The sequence below is a fragment of the Chrysemys picta genome, chromosome 5, assembly GCF_011386835.1.
Source record: "Chrysemys picta bellii isolate R12L10 chromosome 5, ASM1138683v2, whole genome shotgun sequence".
NCBI classification, from domain to species: domain Eukaryota; kingdom Metazoa; phylum Chordata; order Testudines; family Emydidae; genus Chrysemys; species Chrysemys picta.
Window position 1 is genome coordinate 144205049 of NC_088795.1, and position 19249 is coordinate 144224297.

Consider the following 19249-nt stretch of genomic DNA (forward strand, 5'->3'; position numbering starts at 1 on the left):
TGCCCCTACGCCTAGGACCTGGAGGGGGACATGCCGCTGCTTCCGGGAGCCGTGCGGAGCCAAGACAAGTAGGGAGCCTGCCTTAGCCCTGCTGCCTGGATTAATGGCCCAGACAGCAATGCTGACTGGAGCCACCAGGGTCCCTTTTCAACTGGGCATGCCGGTCAAAAACTGGACACCTGGCAACCCTACTTGGCCAATAGTAGAGATATGGGGATCAAAGACTAACTGAGACTCACCCGGCCTAACCCTAAGCTTTTGGGAACTCTGCATTTCTTCTCACAGGGTTGCTGTGGGGACCGGCCTGTTTAGATTTCATTTCTTTTCTTTCTTGATGGATCACTGCAGATAATGGATGTCGATCATAAAGTAGCCATGTTATGGTGTAAAAATGAAGTTAAGTTTCTTTGTCATAAGATTTTATAAAGTTGGTACTTAAGTTCATGCCCTTGGCTTTTTTGGGGGTGTGAATGTGGGGAAATGGACCTGTGCAATCCGTGCCGGAAATCCTCAGGGACAATTCTGGGGCTCCAGCTGCATTTCTAGGGGAGTTGGGGGGGTTTTAGGGACTGGAGAAGGGCAGTGAATTCTAGCCCACCCAGAAGTTACACCAGGCTCCTCGCATGAGGCCGTGAAGTGCCCAGAAAGGAGCAGCTCTAATGCCGTTATCGTTCTGGATTCTTCCCATTCCCAGCAACAGCCCCGCTGCGGGGGGCTGGAGGAGGCAGGGGGTTAGACCACACATTGCCAGATGAGCAGCCCCATAGCCCACCCCACAGCCGGGCAGCATGGAAAACTTCCTGCCGTTTTCAGCTTTGCAGCAGGGCCTGGCGCAGCCAAGTGCTAGGGGCTGCACCAACACACCGGGAGGGCCGAGCCCATCTTGACAAGGCAGACAACGAGGTGGTCAGGGGGTGACTTGCCCAGGGCCCCGGCAGCTGGAACCCAGGGCCCCTGAGGCCCAGTCCAAGGACCGAGCCCCCAGCACCTCACCCTGGCTCAGCCCAGAGGTGGAAGGGCCATTGTGGGGCACGGAAGGGGAGCGGGGCACCATGACCCGTTCAGTCATGAGACTCTCTGCAGCACTGCCGGGGGGCGGGGGGTTGGAAGGAGAGGCAGCGGCCCTGTTAGGAGCTGGATGTGGCCCACCAAGGGCCAAACGGCCCTGCCAGAGCCACTGGGGTGGGTCACCCTGAGCCTGATTAAGGCAAAGGACCATTCAGCCTCCCTCCTGTGCACATGGAGCCACCCACAAGTCATCAGCAGAGTCTGAACCCAGCAGCTTGGCTGCGTGAGCTAAGGGAATAATTCCAGCAGCAGGGTGCAGTAGTAGGCTGTTATCTAATAGGCCAGCCACTAGGGGAAGGACAAATGGACAACAGCCTCCAGTCAGTCAAAGCTTTATTATCAAGTCAACAAAACACAAAAGAACACTTCCTGTGAACAGCATTTCCTGTTCAATAACCACTGTGCCTGCAGCAGGGCCCCTCCCACCCCCCCGGGCCTGCGGGCGGATGGCCAGGAAGGGACTCAAGTCACAGTTATTCTGGTGCAACCTGATCGGCTCAGTGCAGCGGAGCACAGGTCTGGGCCAGCTAGCCAGCGAGCCGGGCTGGGGCTAGAAGGTTTTAGTGCAGTGAGCCACCAAGGGCTCGGCCCTACAGCCTGCCAGTGTAAAGCAACCTCAGAGCAGCATGACACCCCCCCCTAACCCCCAGGGAGGAGCATGGGGGGCTGTAGTGCAGACCCACCTCGTGAAATAACACCCCAGGGAGGGTGCTGAGAACAGAGCAACGATTAAGAAACATAAACTAGGCCTAAGAACCCCATGGAGAGCGGGCGAGGCCGCTGGCCAGCTCACAGCCATGGCAGTCTGGGGCCGGGAGCCTGGCAGGGGCAAACACTCCCTGCCTGCCCCATCTGGGCAGGTTTGTAACAGCAGCGGATGGGGTGGGGGAATTGGACTCAAAGCTGGGGAGAGACTCAGGTTGGACAGCCGGACCCCCTTGGCAGATGGCTGGCGTTCAGCGCCTCCCACACATGACTGCCAATCCCCACCAGCTCCAGGAACCTGGCAGGATGGGGCCCTCGGCGAAAGCCACCGCCCCCATGGGCCTGGCCTACGGAGTGCTTCCCGGGGCGGTGCCCAGCGCTGTCCCCAATAGCGGGGCCTTTGTTCTGATCCATACGGCGCTGGCAGATCACAGCCCCTTCTCTCAAGGCCCCCGCAGCCCTCTGCCCCCCACCCCAAATACTACATGTAATAACTCAACCATCTGAGCGCCAGCCGCCTCCCTGCCAGGGTGCCCTGTGCCGGCCACGCACATGGAGACAGCCACGGCCACCCTACCCGAGTCTCTTCAGAGCTGGAGCTGAGCCCTTTGCAGGGAGCTCGCCCGCCCGCCCGCGGGGGGACACGCCCAGCTCTGCCAGGGCCCCTCAGTAGCAACTGTAGTGGGGCCTGTTGTAGGGGTGCCCAGACCTCCACCTCACCGGCTGCCGCGTCATGATGAAGCCGTGAGAGCGCCCACCACGGCCTCTCCTGGTCGGGCTGTGGGGGTGCGGAGGGAAGCTGGGTGCTGGGTTTCCCGAGAAGCCGGGGCAGGGCCCCGGGGCCGGCAGAGCGTGCGGCGCGCCCCAGAAACCTTGAAAGCCGCTGCCAGGACCTAGGGCGAGAAGCAGGACGAGGGGGAGAGACGAGAGAGGGTCAAGTGCCTGGCGATTGGGCCCAGCCAGTCCCGGCGCCCGAGCCCCTCCGAGCAAACACTAATCCACCATTCCGGCAGCAGGGAGCACAGGCAGGAAGATCGTCCATGGCTGCAGCTCTCCCAGGGCTTCACCGGCTGGAGCGTGGGCTGAAATGCAGCCAGCTCCTCGGTGCAGCACGGCGGGTGTTTAACGCCATGGAACGACGGCGCAGGCCGGCCAGGAAGGGCTGCAGAACCACACAGCTCGACGGGGCGGGGGGGTCAGAAGAGGTGGTTACTCTGTCGGAGTTGGGCCAGGAGCCCAGGACAATTCTTGAAACCAGGTAGGGGAGGCAACGTCCTTAATTGGACCAACTTCTGGTGGGGAGAGAGACGAGCGCTGGACCCACACAGACAGGTCTGGGCAGGGTGCTGGGGGGGGAGGGGGAACAGATTGGGAGGGTCAGCAGTTAACATGTTTCAAGGGACCATTCAAGATGAAGTGGCCTGTTAACACCTCTCCAGTCATGGGGGCGGGGGAGAAATACGAGAGGGAAGAAAATAAAAAGGTGGTGGGGGGAGGCATTAGTGGGTTAACCCTCCCTCTCCCTCCCATGGTAGGGTCTTAACAGGGCACTTCATCTCCAGTGGTGCCTGGAAAGGTGTTAACTAGCTCTGCTAAACACCACCCCGTCCACACAGGGGATAACACCGGCTCAGGCTGCAGGGCTGGAAAATGGCTGTGTAGATATCCGGGCTTGGGCCACAACCCTGTCCCTGCGACCCTGCAAATGGGCAGGGTCCCAGAGCCCATCCTCCAGCCCGAGCTGGACCGTCTACACTGCAACTGTTAGCCCCACAGCCTGAGCCCTGCAAGCCACAGTCCGCTGACCCAGGCCTGCTGCAAACATGCCTCGCTCTGTGTAGGTCGAAGGCTTTTCTCTCTCCCCACCACAAGCTGGTCCAATGACAGACATTACCTGCCACCCTGCAGCTCCCATTCGTCCCTTTCCCATCTCGGCCAGCCCCTGCTCTGCCTGGGTATGACACTGACAGGGGAAGAGCGCCCCCTACTGAATCCCCGGGGACACCCATCCCCCCATGCAGGGGGCACGGCTGGGACCGGAGGATCTATGGGTCAGCCCGCCTGGCTCAGCAATTCTGCCCACCCCATCCCGAGCCGGGCTCCGACCCATGATTATTCAGGAGAGGCCAGGCCCCGGCTCCAACGCTTTTCCCATCGAGCCGGGCTGAGGGGAGCCAGGGGACCCGCGCAGAAGGAGCGGGACACCGAGGTCTCAGCAGATGCTGCCCACCTGCCTGCTTCCTGGGCTGCCGATAGCAGAGACACGCCTCTCCTCGCTCAGTAAGATCCGAGCCCCGCAGCAGAGGGAGCAGAGGGGGGAGCGGACGGGGGCCGGCAGGGACCAGGAGTCACAGCCAAGCGTGAGAACCAGCACAGGGCAGGGATACACGGTCACAGCCGTAAGGAACATGGGAACTGCCCCATCGGATCAGACCCACGGTCCAGCCCAGGCGGCCAGCTGCTTCACAGGCAGGTACAAGAAATCCCAGAAGGCCCAACTATGAACCTGCCCCCCAGGGGCGTTTCCGGACTGGCTTGGACCCCAAGCTGGAGGATTTAGACCCCCTCTCTAACCCTCTGGAGCGTAACTGCAGCGACTCTGTACGTACCAGGTCCAGTCACCTCTGGAATGCTACTAAGCGCTTGGCCTGAGTCACGTCATGTGGCAGAGAGTCCCACAGGTCAGTCACTTTCTAGTTTGTTGAGCAGCCTCCTGGTTCTAGGCTTTGGCCGCAGCAGGGCTGGAGGGAAGCCATGCCAGAGCCAGGAAGGCTGCAGCCGGCCAGACGAGGAAGGAGCCGGGCACGGAGAGGCGACAGCAGTGGGAATGGACAGGAAAGGTCAGATGGTGCAGAGATCACAGAGGAGACAGGCCACCTGCGGAGGAGGCAGCAGAGAGAGAGGTGTCCAGGCCAGACTGAACAGGAGCGGAGAGAGAGATTGAGGCAGGAAGGCGTGAGCGCCAAGTGAGAATCCCCCGGGGCCAGGCGCACCAAGGGGGGTGCAGCAGGAGCGTGGGACCCAGGACCTACCCTCCGCACTGTAGCCGGGGCAGTTGTCAAAGCTGATGTATCCGGAGAGGGGCGTGCCAGGCCCCGCGTGGCTGGGGAGGAAGGGGGAGTCTTCCTGGAAAACAGGATCCTTGGAGGGGCAGCAGAAGTCGAAGGGGGGCCAGGGCGGAGGGGGCGGCGGGCAGGTGCTGGGCTGGGGCATGCAGGACAGGCGGCTGTTGTCCCACTCGGGCCCTGCAGAGGCAGAGACGTTACTGAGCGCGGTGCCTGGGACGGTCACGGCAGCTGAGCCGGGCAGAAGGGTTGAGAGCCTTTGCCGAGGACAAAGACTCCAATCCAGGGGGGCTGCGCGGGGAGAAGGGGCAGAAGGAGCCATTCGAGACCAGGGCCAAGTTCGGGTCAGCTCATTCCCCACGGGCTGGTAGCACCAGCAGCTCCGAGAGCAGGGCCCCGTGACGCCGCTCCCGGGGCTCCGAGCCTGCTCCAGCTCTCGGGGGGCTCTGCAGCTCTCGGGGGGCAGCGGCCTCCGGAGACTGCGTCCTCAGGACGTGCCAGATTTCAGAGGCACCAGCAACGCGTTGGCCACACGCGCCCCTCACTGGCTCTTGGCAGCAGTGACCTACACGGGCACCGTACCCAAAGCCCCACTGGCACGACCTGGGTGCAGTGGGTGGCATTAGGGAGCTAGGGGTGGGGGGGCTCAGGAGAAGAGCTGGGGGCTACCGCCCTGTCCCCCACCCCCCACCCATAGGGGCCTCATCAGCATCAGGACACGGCCACGGGCAATCCCTGACGAGTGTGGGGAAGGTGCCCACCCCCCACTCGGCAGCACGGCGCTCAGCCAGCTCCCCTGTCAGCAGCAGGAGAGAGGTGACCAAAGCCAGACACTGGCTGAGGAGGGGGCTGGGAGCCGGCATCAGGCTACCCCCTAAGCGGACGGGGGCTTCCCCAGCAGCCTCTCCCGCGCGGTTGCCCAACCTGAGGAGGTGCCCACAGCCCCTGCCCACCACCACCAAGATCTTTACCCCAGGGGCCGGGTGGCGCAGCGTGGGGCACCAGGCAGGGGGCGGGTTGCAAGCCCCACTCCAGAGCATTTGCCTCAAAGCAACCTGAAGAAAAGGAAAAGCGGATCCATCAGCTGCGTGGCCCATCTCCCACCCCAGCATGCCCACTCCCTCCTCCCGTCCCGCCACCGCACGCCCACCCCCTCCCATTCCCAACAGCAGCAAGTGCCGCCCCCTGAGGCACGATCCACATCAGCATGCCCGTCACCATGGCATCTGGGCACTGTCAGCCCCCCTCCCACTCACCATCCTGGGGGCTCTTCTCCGGGATCTCGACGCCCCAGGCGTCGGCCACGTGGGCCAGCAGCAGGTGGGTGACCCTGCGGTGGACGGCCCGGTTCCAGTGGACGCCATCCCCGCTGCGGTGGTGCACGTCGAAGCGGAAGTAGTAGTGCAGGTCCAGCACGTCGAAGTGGTGGCTGCTGGCCAGGACAGCCCCATAGAAGTTGCCCTCGATCACTTTGAGGGGCAACTTCTTGCCTTGGTGCTGCAGCTGGAGGCAGAGACAGGAGCCATCAGGCCAGGCCAGCGGGGCTCCCACCAACGGGGCGGGCCACGCTCCAGGGAGCTGGCCCCATGAGAACACCTCACTCCTGGGGATGGTACAAGACAGCGGGATGGCCCGGCAGACACAGCCATTCCTGGGGGTGCAGGGCCCCTTTGCCAACAGCCGCAGGCAGGGACAGGGAACACCAATGCCAGCTGGAGTGCTAGGGCCCAGAGCTCCCACCCCCTTCCAGCCTGTCCAACTGGGGGCTTTTCCTGCCTGGGCCTGTTTAGGTTTAACCCCTTGGGTGCAGGCAGAGGCTCGGGAATGCAGGGAGGAAGAAGAGAACGCGGTTTCCTGCAGCAGGGCCAGGTAGCCAGTGGCAAGGAGAATGGTAAACGTTAATGGTAGCTTAGGTACAAGTGATCATGACTTGATCACATTTATAAGGCGCAAACAGAATAAAGTCCAGGCCAGTAACGTATCTTTGGGGGTTGAATAGGGCCAATTTCAATGGAAACAAATAGGAGGCAAAGCAGGTGAGAGGAAGAATTTAATCAGGAGAATGGGAATGATCACTGGGGGGAACTGCTTAAGAATTAGATGCCCCAAAAGCCACAATCGAGGAAGAAGGATGTGCTGGTTAGAAAACTGACCTGGGTTTAGAGTGGAAGTGAAGACAGCTAGAAAACAAAATTAAAAAATAATATGTAACAAATGGAAGAAAAGGGAAATGGATAAAAATGAACATAAATCAAAAGACAGGAATTGTAGAAAATTGATAAGCCAAGGGACACAACGAGAAATCTACGACCAGCAGGAGTTAGGAACAGTAAAAAGGAGTTTTTTAAATATTAGGAACAAAAAGACTCTTAACAATGGTATTGGTCCGTTATTCGATGGAAATGGTATTATGCAGAATAATGCCGAAAAGGCAAACGTTCAATAAACATTTCTATTCTGTATACGGGGGGCTGGGGGGGAACAGAGGATATAAAAGTTGGGTATTGTTAAATCAGCGGGTCTAGATCACTTGCATCCAAGAGTTTTAAAGCAGCTGACTGAGGACCTTGGAAGTCTTGGAACATTGGGGAAATTCCAGAAGAAAGTTACTTTGTGCCAATATTTAAAAAGGATAACAGGATAGTTATACGCCTGTCAGTCTGACATCGGTCCCGGGTAAGGTAGTGGAGGAGCTGACATGGGACTTGATTAATAAAGAATTAAAAGAAGATAATGCAATTAATGCAACTCAACGTAGGATCTATTTTCCATTAACCTATCAAACTAACTTGATATCTTTGATGAGATACCAAGTTTCATTAATGAAAGTAATAGAGTTGATGTAATATACTTGGAATTCTTCAGAATATTTGATTTGATACCGCACAAAACCTTGATTAAAAAATTAGAACAATATAAAATCACCACGGCGCACATTAAATGGATTAAAAATTGGCTAACTGATAGATCTCAACGTGTGATTGTAAATGGAGAATCCTCATCCCTGTGGGACTGGTTCTTGGCCCTACTCTATTGAACACTTTTATCAATGAACTGACAGAAAAACTCTTCATCGAGAAAGTTTGCAGCTAGCACAACAACTGGGGGAGCGGGAAATAACGCCGAGGACAGGTCACTGATCCAGAGCGATCCGGTTCACGTAGTCAACGGGCCACAAGTAAAGAGTGTGTGTTTTAATATGGCTAAGTGTCAATGTCTACCTCTAGGAGCAAAGGACGCAGGCCATACATACAGGACAGGGGATTCTAGCCAGTGCCTCTGGTGGTGGCTAATCAGCGGAACAGGAACTCCCAAAGAGCGAACGTGATCCTAGGCTGCATGAACAGAGGAATCTCAAATAGGAATCGAGAGGCGATTTTCCCTCTGTATCTGGCTCTGGGGCGACCACTGCTGGGATCCCGGTGCCCAGGTCTGGTGCCCACCATTCAGGACGGAGGTGGATAAATTGGAGAGGGGTCAGAGAAGAGCCAGGAGAATGGTTAAAAGGTTAGAAAACCTGGGGGAATTTCTCTGGCCTGTGCCAGACAAGATGATCTAACATCCCTTCTAGCCTTAAGCTCCTGGCTCGGAGACTTCAGAGTAGGAAGCGGATCGTGAGAGCTGATGAGGCCTGTTTCCATCCAGTCCCATCGTGTCACAGCAAAGGCCCAGCCAGTACGAGGCAGAGCCAGGCTGAAGGGAACCCCTCACCCCCCCAGCAGCACTCTCGGCCGCAGGAGGCAGTGGGGTAACTTGGGAGCTGTGACGAGGATTTCAGACAAGGCCTGTCCCAGGAGGGTGCCCAGTGGGGGGGCTATGTGACCAGAGGGGTGTGCCCGCGTGTGCTGGAGAGCGGTGCAGCAGCGGGTACCAGCCCCCAGAGCAGAGACAAGGCACTAGGGTGGGGGAGCCGTGGGCTGGCCCTGCCCCTGGACTCAGTACCTTATCCCAGTCCCAGCCGCACCCCCGCCCCCAGCCAGCAGCACCGGGGTCCGGGAAAAGCTGCAGTTTGCTTTACCTCTGGGATGAGGAAGCCCCCGATAATTTTGTGGCCCACGGGCATCGTCATGTTCCACACCAGGAGGCAGGCATGGGGCAGCACCTTGTCCAGCCGGTTAAAGGCCTTCTCCAGATTCACCCGGTACTGCTTCATGGACTTCGCGCCGTACCTGCAGGGGGGGCAGAGCAGACAGAAGTCATGGCCCTCAGGACAGACACAGGGTAGGATCCTTCTGGCCCTCACGGGGAGCGGCACTGGGCAAGGGCAGGAGCCTGTTGGCCAGTCGCTCTACAGAAACGGCTCCCCACAGCAGCAACGGCTCACGCCCATTTCTACAGGCGAGGCTGGCCAGGCAGGCTTTTCTGCACCGAGATGCCACCATCGGCCAGGGGCAGGGAGGGGAGGTTGCCCCACCATCCCCCAGCGGGGGACATGGAGTTTGCAGGGCGAGGGGGAAGCTAGAGGGGCACAGACAGCGAGCGGGCCCCCGAGATACCTCCTCCACATCCCCAAGTAGAGCACCGCGAGTGGCACCCTGAGGTGCTCAGACACCGTGGGCCTGGGCCAACAGCCAGGGCAGACGCAGGACCAAGTGCCCTTCTCTTGGGCAGGCAGCAGGTCGGCAGCCCCGTCACCGGTGCTGGCCGAGCCAACGCCCTCCTGGGTCCTCACGGGGCCTGCACAGATCTCTCAGACTGGATTGGACTAAGTAACGCTGCTGGCTGCACGCGCACAAGGGGGACGGAGCCCGGCTGGCCCCACGGAGTGAAAAGCAGGTACGTCTGTGTCCGTGCGGCAGGCTCCGTGCACTGACGGGACAGATGAGCTGAGTCAGGAGATGCTGGTTTTACTCTGCTGCTCTCCCCAAGCAGAACCGCACTGTAACCCATGGGGAGCCACAGCACCCGGCCCCACAAAGTTCCCTTCTCAGATCTGGTCACCTCCCACAACAACGGGGGTGTTAATGAACCAGCTGTCGTACGCCTATGTGCCCAGCGCTGCCCTCGGCTGGACGGACTCGGAACTGCTGATCTGTGTGTCACAGGCCCCGTACTGCCAGCGGAGAGTCTCCTTTAGCTGCACTGGCCAGGCTCTGGCAGCCGGAGGGGCTAAGTTCTCTCCCTGAGAGTGCCGCCGAAGAGGCCCGAGTTACCCTGCCAGGGCGGGGGGAGCAGCGGGTACCTGCTCACGTCCCATAAGCAGGAGTTGATGATGACGACGTCGGGCTGGGGCCCAGCCTGGAAGTCAGCCAGGATGCTCTCCATGTAGTCGGAGTAGATGCGAGTGACGAAGTAGAAGCGCACCAGGTGGTGGTCCGTGCGGTACTGCCGCACCTCCCTGTAGTTGGTGCCGTTGGTCATCTCGCCCCGCATGCCGCCTTCCACCAGGCAGTCGTTCTCGAAGCTCAGCTCCCCCTGGCAGAGACAGGACGCAGAGAGCCCTCACTGGCGCGGCCCCCGATCCCTCCTATTGCCCGCAACGAGAGCCCTGCCCGGATACAAAACCTACAGCCGCGGCGAAAGCAGCAGCGCGTCGGGCCGCCACTTGCAGGAGCCAGCGCCCTGCGCGGGCAGCTCCTCTGGTGTGACTGTACCGCCCCCAGCCCGGCCCACTGGGATAGGCACCAGCTCACCCGCAGCTGTCCCTGGTCGCACTAGTGTGTGCAAGTTCAGGTGTGCGAGCCGCTTGCACGCACTAGTGCGGCCAGGGACAGCAGCTAGTGAGCCTGATACCTGCCCCATGGGCAGGGCTGGAGATGGGGCTGGGGGTGGTACAGCCGTGCAGGGGGGAGCTGCCCGGGCAGGGCGCTGGCTCCTGCGAGCGGCAGCCTGACATGCTGCTGCTTTCACGGCTGCGGTTCCCGGTAGAGCCCTGCAGCTCCGCGGATATGAATTCTGTACACGTGCAGGCTCTACCCACAATGGAGCGATGCTCTCTCGTGGCCGCTGTCTGGCTAGCGCCCTCGGAGGTCATCCTCTGTCCGTCCCAGCCCAGAGAGCTGCACCCAGCTACCAAGCCACGGTCTGCAGCCTTCCCGTAAGACCTCTTCTGGGCACAGCGGAGCGGACCTGCCCCAGGACAGGGCGAGCCAGGGCAAGGGCTGGGGTCAGAGCCCAGAGCCCCAGCTCCTGCCCAGCGCTGTTCTAACCACAAGGCCTTGCCTCCCCCTGGACCCAAATTACAAGACTAGGGGCTGTAGGTGTGTGCCCCTCCGTCCCCTCCCCATATCCGAACCCCACGGGTCCCCAGGCCAGGCAGCTTCCCAGCCCCTTCTCAAGGCCCCATCCCACCACTGCGGGATATCACCACTTTCACCCTCCCTCTGGGCGGCTGCAGTGTCTGAGCCCCAGCTGCGGGGAGCGCAGTGGGACGATGCTATTCCAAACACCAGCCAGCAGGGGGCACTCACGTGGCAAGACATCCCCTAATCCTACATGTGGCACCACAGCCAGTGGGACGAGCCGGGGGCGTGGGTGTGTGTGTGCGCGCGCGCGCACCAGGCCCAAGACTGTTCTGCTTATTCGGCTACATTTGGGTTTCAAAGCCTCCCACCGGAAACGAGAAGCCATCCTCCCCCGCCAAGCAACACGGCTGGTAGAGGACACAGCTGGCCCACACCCAACAAGCTGTAGCTGCTTCCTGTACTGCTGAGCCGGGCCTGGAGCCAGGACCGCGCACTCTGCCTGCCTTTGGGAGGGCACCGGCTTGTCCGGCTACTGGCCACCAGGCAACCAGATTCGTTTTCTCCACTTCTCTTTATGCAGCACCAGTCGCCACCCAAACTGGTGCCCAGAGGGGGAGCACACACCAGAGCTGACTGCACCAGAAGCGACGGCTGTCGGGGGCGCAAGGCCCAGCAGGGGGCACCCAAGGGCCTGGAGGCCCAGGGAAATGGTGGCCGGGTGTGGTTTAGTTCCCCAGCCCAGTGGGACAGAGGTTGGCTGCTCCGGATTCGCAGGCACGGTACCTTGGCTTTCAGCTGGGACTGGCTGAGGAGAGCGTCCTTCTGCAAAAGCAACACCAGGTCCTTGTAAACCGATCGCTGGACTGAAAGGGAAAAACGGAGACAGAGATAGCCCAGGGATCACCTTCGCCTCTTGGGCGCTAATGCAAGAACCAGCCCCGGGGCTCGTTCGGGGCGGGGTGGAAGAGGCCCTGGCTCAGAATCGGACGTGTCTGCGCTGGCCAGCAGTTCGTGGCGGGCTGCGGCCGGCGTGGGTGCAGATGTCAGCAATGAGACGACATGCCAGCTGCCATGCTGGGGGTGGGCAGGGCAGTCGTGCTGCACAGACTCTGGGGGGTGCCAGGGCAGTGCTGGGAGCGGAGACATGGGTCCAGCTCACCCAGCGTAGGGAACACCCCAGCCTCAATTACGGAGTGGGGCCAGAACGACAGGGCAACCAGGGGGAAGTCAGAGAAATCCACTCTGCTCATTGCAGGGCTTAAACTCCCCTCCCCCCGCCCCAGGAGGCGAGTTCAGAGGCCTGGCTGCCCTTTGCCTGTACCCAGCCAGTCCTGCCAAGGAAGGGGGTTACCCCACACAGCCGCTCTGTCTGTGCAAGCCAGGGCAAGACCATGGTTGCTGGCGAGGCAGAGAGCCCAGCCGGGGCTGCAGGGGGCTTGCAGCCCGGCATGCAGGAAAACCCCCTTTGGACTTGGAGCCAAAGACAGCTCGGCTCTACCATGGCCAAGAGGGGTCAAGGGAACCTGCCATCCCCTAGGCTGACTCACCGGAATCCCCCACGATCACCACAAACTTGTTGTGCAGCAGTTGCTGGACTTCCTGTGTGAAGAAAGTGACCATGGCTCCTGCAGGCGGCAGCTCCCCAGCACGCAAAGCCCTGCTCAGTAGAGAAGAGAGAAGAGACTGAGGCCTGCATCCTCCTCCACCCACACTAGGAACGGCCTCCGCACCTGCCCCCAGCACAGGGAGGCCAAACACGGAGCTGTCAGCCAAGATCAGGTGCAGTGCCAACAGGAAGCACAAAAGCAGCTGCTGGGTTCGTGGTTTGTGTAACTATGACGTGTATTCAGGTCACGCTTCCCCTCCAAGTTGACTTGTGGAAAACGTCATTCAAAACACGGTAAGAAACTGGCAAGAACAGGTGTGGAAACCATAGGTTCCATCAGGAAAGTTGTAAAAAACTTTTTACAGAGCAGAGGCTGAGACTACACTGCTGGTGCAGACACCCCCAGGGCTCTCCCAGCAAACCAGCTCCCGGCTGTGCTGCCCACGGGCCGCAGAACTTTGCCAGCACAGCTCCGGTGTTTCTCTCTCCCACCTCCCCCCGCATTCCTGACGGACATCGCTGTGCCAGCGAAAGCACTGCCCTGCCGCCCAGGCCCAACCCGCCAAGGCCAGCCTCCCCCTCAGCAGGGCTTGCTTTGTTCCTGGGCGTGATTTTAACATTACAGCAGCCTGCCCTGTTTTTACGGGCGAGGGGTTACAGGACACCGACCCACCTGTGAACCCCCATCAACTGGGGAAAAGGGGGAGTGGGATTCAGGCTAACACCCGCTGCAGAGGAAGACAGCCCTTGTTTCAGCAGCTCCTGCCCGTTCTGGTCCCCGTAGACCCTCCCACCCCCCCGAGTCTCCCTCTGCAGGCTCGAGGCCTGCTCTTTCCACGCCATTTGTGCTACGTTGGGTAGGGACACGCTCACCTACGGGTACCGTTACACCAGTGCAAGGCCCATCCACACTGGGCCTTGCACTGGTGTAACAGTACTGGGATGAAAGCTCCTTACACTAGTGTGGCTTGTTCCCCACCCCATCAGGGAATAACTACGCTGGTCAAAGCCCTTTTATCCTGGCAGGACAGCCTCATGCTAGGGGCTGGGCTCCTTTCACTGGGCCGGGGAGTTAGAGCCACTGGCGCACAGACAAGCGCCAAGGTACAGAAAACAGAACAGGGGCAAAAAAATGTGCACAGCTTTCCGGCCTCTCTCCATCACCAAGACACAAAGCACAGGGCACACCCCGGGGGTGAAGTACTGGCCTACAACGGCCCCAGGGCAAAGCTCCCTTGGACTTCACTGGGGCCGGATTGCTCCCCTAGTTTTTTTCCTTTGTAGGTTTAGTTTAGCAGAAGTTTGGGATGCTACCCTCGTACCTGCCTTCCCCACCACCACCACCGCCGCCTTTCCCCCTCGGGGTAGACAGGGCCCGAACTGGGCACTTTTGACAGACCCATTTCAATGTCTGTGTGAGAGAGAAAAGCTAAGAACTATGTTATTACAACATTAAGTCTGAGTGAGGAAACACAAGCGTTCGGGTTCCTGCAGCAATACTAACTAGACTGCATTGTAGCCCGAAGCGTGGGGTTAAGTTACTCTCGGCCCACCCCAGAGTGGGGGGGGGGGGGGGGGTAGAGAGGAGAGATGTCCGGATTTTATAGGGACAGTCCCAATATTTGGGGCTTTGTCTTACATAGGCGTCTATTACCCCCCACCCCCGTCCCGATTTTTCACACTTGCTGTCTGGTCACCCTAGGCAAGGGTCTATACTGCAGTGGTCTGGGTAGGGTCAGCCCCCAGATCAGCTACAGGAGAGAGGCTAGAGGGACACCACACTGCCCTTTCTTAACCATTATCGTTATTAGCCAACCAGGCAAACGCCCACCCCCTCCCAGCAGGGCACATGACCAGCACTTGCATTACTTGTCACATTCCCCATCCCAGACAGTCCTTAGGCGCTTGTCAGCAGGTCATCGCTTATCCCTTCTAGTGGCTTATGCTGACAGGCCCTTGATTTCATGCATATTCATGTGTCTTGGCCCCTTTTTCTTATCTAAGCTTCCACACCCATATCTCTAGGGGGGGTCACCATACTGTTAATTAGTTACCTATTTACCTCATTAGCTTTTGTCGATTAGTTGCCATGGTATTTCTGTAACATCCCCACTGCTGACACCTGGTTATACATATTCCTTAGACATACATCAGGTGATACATATTCCTTAGACTCATCTTCAACTGTCAATAACCTTAGAACTGCCCTTAATTCGTGGCTTCCTGTCACCTGCCCATCAGTTCCTCATGCCAAACTAATCCTAAATCCTAATTAGTGATGCTCAGCAAACTACCTTATAGAACCTAAGAACAGCCAGACTGGGTCAGACCCAATGTCCATGTAGCCCAGTGTCCTTTCTGCCGACAGTGGCCAGTGCCCCAGAGGGAATGAACAGAACAAGGAATTATCCAGTGATCCAGCCCCTGTCGCCCACATGTCTTGGGAACGTGGGATCTCTCCTTGCATTACAGCATGAATCAACCTTATAAGCAAGGCTACACCATCCTATAGAGACGGCATCTTCTATTCCTCTTTATTTGGCTGCACAGCTCCAGCTTACTGTGAAATGCCTGAGTCTATCCAAAGACACGTATCAGAGGGGGAGCCGTGTTAGTCTGAATCTGTAAAAAGCAACAGAGGGTCCTGTGGCACCTTTGAGACTAACAGAAGTATTGGGAGCATAAGCTTTCGTGGGTAAGAACCTCACTTCTTCAGATGCAAGTGAAGAAGTGAGGTTCTTACCCACGAAAGCTTATGCTCCCAATACTTCTGTTAGTCTTAAAGGTGCCACAGGACCCTCTGTTGCTTTATCCAAAGACATGTCCATGAACTTGTCCATTGCAGGACTGAGATGTGAACTGCAATACTAACAGGTTTGCACTGGGTTCCATGAAACGAGACAGAAGCCCTCTCAAACTCTCCACCACCAGCCACAGCTTTCAGGAAAATATCCCGAGTGTAGACAGGGCTAAACCAAGAGCAAGTTTTTCCATTAGTTTAAAAGCCACAAGTGGGACACAACAGCTACTTTTATGTCTCCCTGCCTCCAGGCAAGGGTCATTTGGGCTCATCCAAGATGGAAGAGGGTTTGATTCGTTAAGTTTTTAAACCCTTCTCTGAACCGGCACCAAAGCAGAGGAGAGCCCCCCCCAGCCAGGAAGTGCCCGCCCAAGAGTCACTATTGTGATCACCTGTGAAGAGATCTGGAAGTGTAGAGGAAAGTGAAGCGATTACCTCCAATGTGTCCAAGTTCCAGGACAAACGGCATTGGTGCAGGGCCAGAGCTCGGGCCTTTTGCTGGTATTTACAGACCAGCCCAGCAGCCCACAGGAAATCAGTGTTTGGTCTCCATTAGGTGACCAATCACATGGGGTTATTCGGGGATTAAAGGGACATCAATCAGAAAACTAAATCCCATCTCTACCTGTCAAGTATCGGGGGTAGCCGTGTTAGTCTGTATCTACAAAAACAACAAGGAGTCTGGTGGCACCTTAAAGACTAACAGATTTATTTGGGCATAAGCTTTCGTGAGTAAAAACCTCACTTCTTCATCTCTACCTGAAACCTTTCTGCCTGTTGCTGTTACAAAGGACACCAGCAACAGGTCTCAGCTCAAAGTTAACAAAATAACTCCCACCGGCACCCGCAGCAGCGTCCCCACTGTGGGAGCCCGGCCAGGGCCTGAGATCACGAGAGGAAAACAGGTGAGTTCCCCCCCCCTCTGACCGAGTTTTTTCATGTGCTTTGTGCTCAGTTTGTGGGGTCTGTCACACAGCAACAAAAGGAGGGTGAAGGGTTGTCACCCAAAATTGCAGGTGCGGGTGGGAGAGGAAGGGGAAGCTCAGGGGGGAGGGGGAACTGGCTAATTCCAGCGGTGCCCCTTTAACCCGAGCCGGGGGCTCCAAGCAGAGATGGGGCAGCGCCTCTTCCAGCCCCCCCGGGAGCGCAGAGCCCAGGAAACACCTGGACGTTTAACAAGACAAAGCCCTTTGAAAAGCGGCGCCGGGTAAACCCGCCGGGGGCGCCCAGGGCTGGGGGGGGGGGATTGAATGCAAAGAGCTCGCCCAGCGGGGGGGTATTTAGCACCCACTTAGCAGCGCGACACGGCGGGGAGCGAGTCTGGCCCCACAGCCGGGGAGACGCCCCCCTGCAGCTACCCGGGTCCATTTCCCCAGCCCCAAACAGCCCCCCTGCAGGTCCGCAGCCCAGCCCGCACTGCCCGGGGGGAGCGCAGGGGAGCTCCCCGGGCTGGAGGGCAGCGCAGGCGGCGAGTTACAGCCCCTGTGACCGGGAGCCCGGTCCCCTCGCCCGGCGCCACCCCGCTGCAGTCCCCGGGGCGCGAGCCGCGTTACCCCGCGTCCACACCAGGCGGGGGGTCCTGGCCGTGTTCCGGTCCCCGTACCTGCTCCCCGGCGCCGAGCCCGCCTGCCCGCGGGGCGCATGGCTGGGCACCCCGCCCGGCCGTCCCGCGTCCTGCTCGGCTGCCTGCGTCTGGCCGGGCTCGGCTCGGCTCCCTCCCGCCTTCACACCCCGCCCCGCCCCGCCCCGCCTGACCGGGGGGGCACAGGCGGCTGCTGCAGAGGAGAAGGCTCTCGGGCCAGCCGCAGTGCGGAGTACGGGGGGGGGGGGGCACACAGGTCAGCTGGAGCCAGACCCCCCTCGGGGGCTGGAAAGCCTGAGCAGGAGGGGGGAGTCGGGACAGCGGGCGGTGCAGACAGGCAGCATGACCCCTGAGCCAGCCAGTCCCTCTCCCCAGCCTGGTACCTGTGCTCCGGAAAAGGGAAAGGCCCCATCTTGTCCCATTCCCCACCCCCCATAACCAGCCAGTCCCCACCCTGGGGCTGGATCAGAACCAACACCCCCCAGAAAGGCCGTGTCCCGTTCCCTGCCCTTCACCCCCAACCAGCCAGTCCCCTGCCTCAGGGCCAGATGGGAGCCGACACCCCCCAGAGGGGTAAGGCCCCGTGTCCCATTCCCACCCCATAACCAGCCAGTGCCCATCATGGGGCAGGATCAGAGCTGATGCCCCCAAGAGGGGAGAGGTCCTGTTCTCTGCCCTCTGAGACAGCCAGTGCCCTGCCCTGTGGCCAGATCAGAGCTGGTGCCCCCTAGAGGGGAAAGACCCTGTGTCCCATTCCCACCCCCCATAACCAGCCAGATCCCCACCCTGGGGCCAGATCAGAGCCAGCATCCCCTAGTGGGGAAAGACCCTGTGTTCCATTCCCTACCACCCTAAGCCAGCCTGTCCGCCTGCCTTGAGGACAGATTGGAGTCTGTGCCCCATAGAGAGGAAAGGCCCCCTATCCCCTCCCTGCCCCTGAGCCAGCCAGTTTTGAAGCCAGATTAGAATGGGGCATTAGAAATTATGAAAGGCCCCATATCCCATTCCACAGCCCAGCCCTGCATTTCTTGTCCTTTGTTAAATAAAGGAACCCTTTCAGAGCCTACAGCTCCGGGGCCATTAGCCAAGAGCCCAGCTGACCCAGAGATGAGCCCTGAGCCATGCCACCAGACTGTTTGCTTAAGACAAAATCACTTAATCAAAAGCACCCTGCTCTGCAGAAAGGGGTATAAATGCTCTCCCTCCCCCTGCTCCTATTGTTTGTGAGATACATGGAGTGGAGAAACCCTTATCAGCGCTTCCAATGTGGCTTAGCTGGGAAGCAGAAAGAATTCAAGGCCATCCAAACATAAATCCAGATAGGACACGCTAGGTCTGGGGTAGTGTAGATTCACAGTAAGCGCACAAGCTGGCTGGAGACAACACACACACACACACATTATACTGTTTTGACCGGGGTGCCCACTGTTGGGGAACAATTATCAAGGCCCTAAAATAAAACACCCCTCAAAATGCAACCGGTAAACTTACTAACAAGATTTCTTTTACTAATTTACAAGTGTGATGCTAGAACTTTAAGTAAAAGTCCCCTGAAAAGCCATGTTTGAAAGAGATAAGAAATGTTGACATTAAAGGGTTAGCGTGTTCTCCATAACTTCCCCAGTCAAATAAAACTGAGTTCTGATAACAGAGACACTGAATGAGGATATTGAACTATAAAGATTGTTGACCTGAATTTGATGGGTTAGTGTTATGGCTCGCCACTGATTGCATCTGACCAGAAGATTTATAGGTTCTTGTCCAATTCAGACTACAGGGTCCGAGAACTCAGAGTTCTATATCAGGAGAGGACTCTTGGGGTCCTTGGCAAAAACACTTACCCTGAGAACAATACCAAATTGATAAAAGCTTTATTGAGATTAACAAAAGAATAATAAATGCAATGAAACTTATAACTGTGAAACAGTAAAAGAATTCCAAAACTCCTGGTGGTAATATTCCTATTATAAGGAGTCTGGTGGCACCTTAAAGACTAACAGATTTATTTGGGCATAAGCTTTCGTGGGAAAAATCCTCACTTCTTCAGCTGCATAGAGTGAAAGTTACAGATGCAGGCATTGTATACTGACCCATGGAGAGCAGGGAGTTACTTCGCAAGTGGAGAACCAGTGTTGATAGGGCCAATTCAATCAGGGTGGATGTAGTCCACTCCCAATAATAGATGAGGAGGTGTCAATTCCAGGAGAGGAAAAGCTGCTTCTGTAATGAGCCAGCCAC

The 19249-nt window shown here is 58.2% G+C and overlaps 1 protein-coding gene across 3 annotated transcripts; it reads right to left on the minus strand.

Moving 5' to 3' along the window:
* Window positions 1-1384: 1384 nt before the first annotated feature.
* Window positions 1385-17189, minus strand: PCED1A (PC-esterase domain containing 1A). Of its 3 annotated transcripts, XM_065597401.1 has the most exons (10): window positions 16189-16961; window positions 15865-16054; window positions 12571-12680; window positions 11807-11886; window positions 10021-10253; window positions 8857-9007; window positions 6095-6341; window positions 5810-5893; window positions 4806-5018; window positions 1385-2666 (listed from the first exon to the last, which is right to left on the minus strand). In XM_065597401.1, exons 3-10 carry the CDS (start codon window positions 12641-12643, stop codon window positions 2440-2442), a joined length of 1308 nt encoding a protein of 435 aa, XP_065453473.1. In that variant the 5' UTR covers window positions 12644-12680; window positions 15865-16054; window positions 16189-16961; the 3' UTR covers window positions 1385-2439. The 3 variants fall into 3 exon arrangements, with proteins under 3 accessions (XP_065453473.1, XP_008175829.3, XP_065453474.1); XM_008177607.4 differs by lacking the exons at window positions 15865-16054; window positions 16189-16961 and adding an exon at window positions 17033-17189; XM_065597402.1 differs by lacking the exon at window positions 16189-16961 and having other exon boundaries at window positions 15865-16064.
* Window positions 17190-19249: the final 2060 nt, after the last annotated feature.

Excerpts from the sequence above, each read along its gene's own strand:
- PCED1A (XM_008177607.4), bottom strand. The coding sequence starts at position 12,643 with ATGGTCACTTTCTTCACACAGGAAGTCCAGCAACTGCTGCACAACAAG. Across the intron at positions 9,008-10,020 it reads TGCTTATGGGACGTGAGCAG|GTACGGCGCGAAGTCCATGA; the intron begins GTACCCGCTGCT and ends CCCCCCCTGCAG. Across the intron at positions 2,667-4,805 it reads CCCCGGCTACAGTGCGGAGG|GTCCTGGCAGCGGCTTTCAA; the intron begins GTAGGTCCTGGG and ends TTCTCGCCCTAG.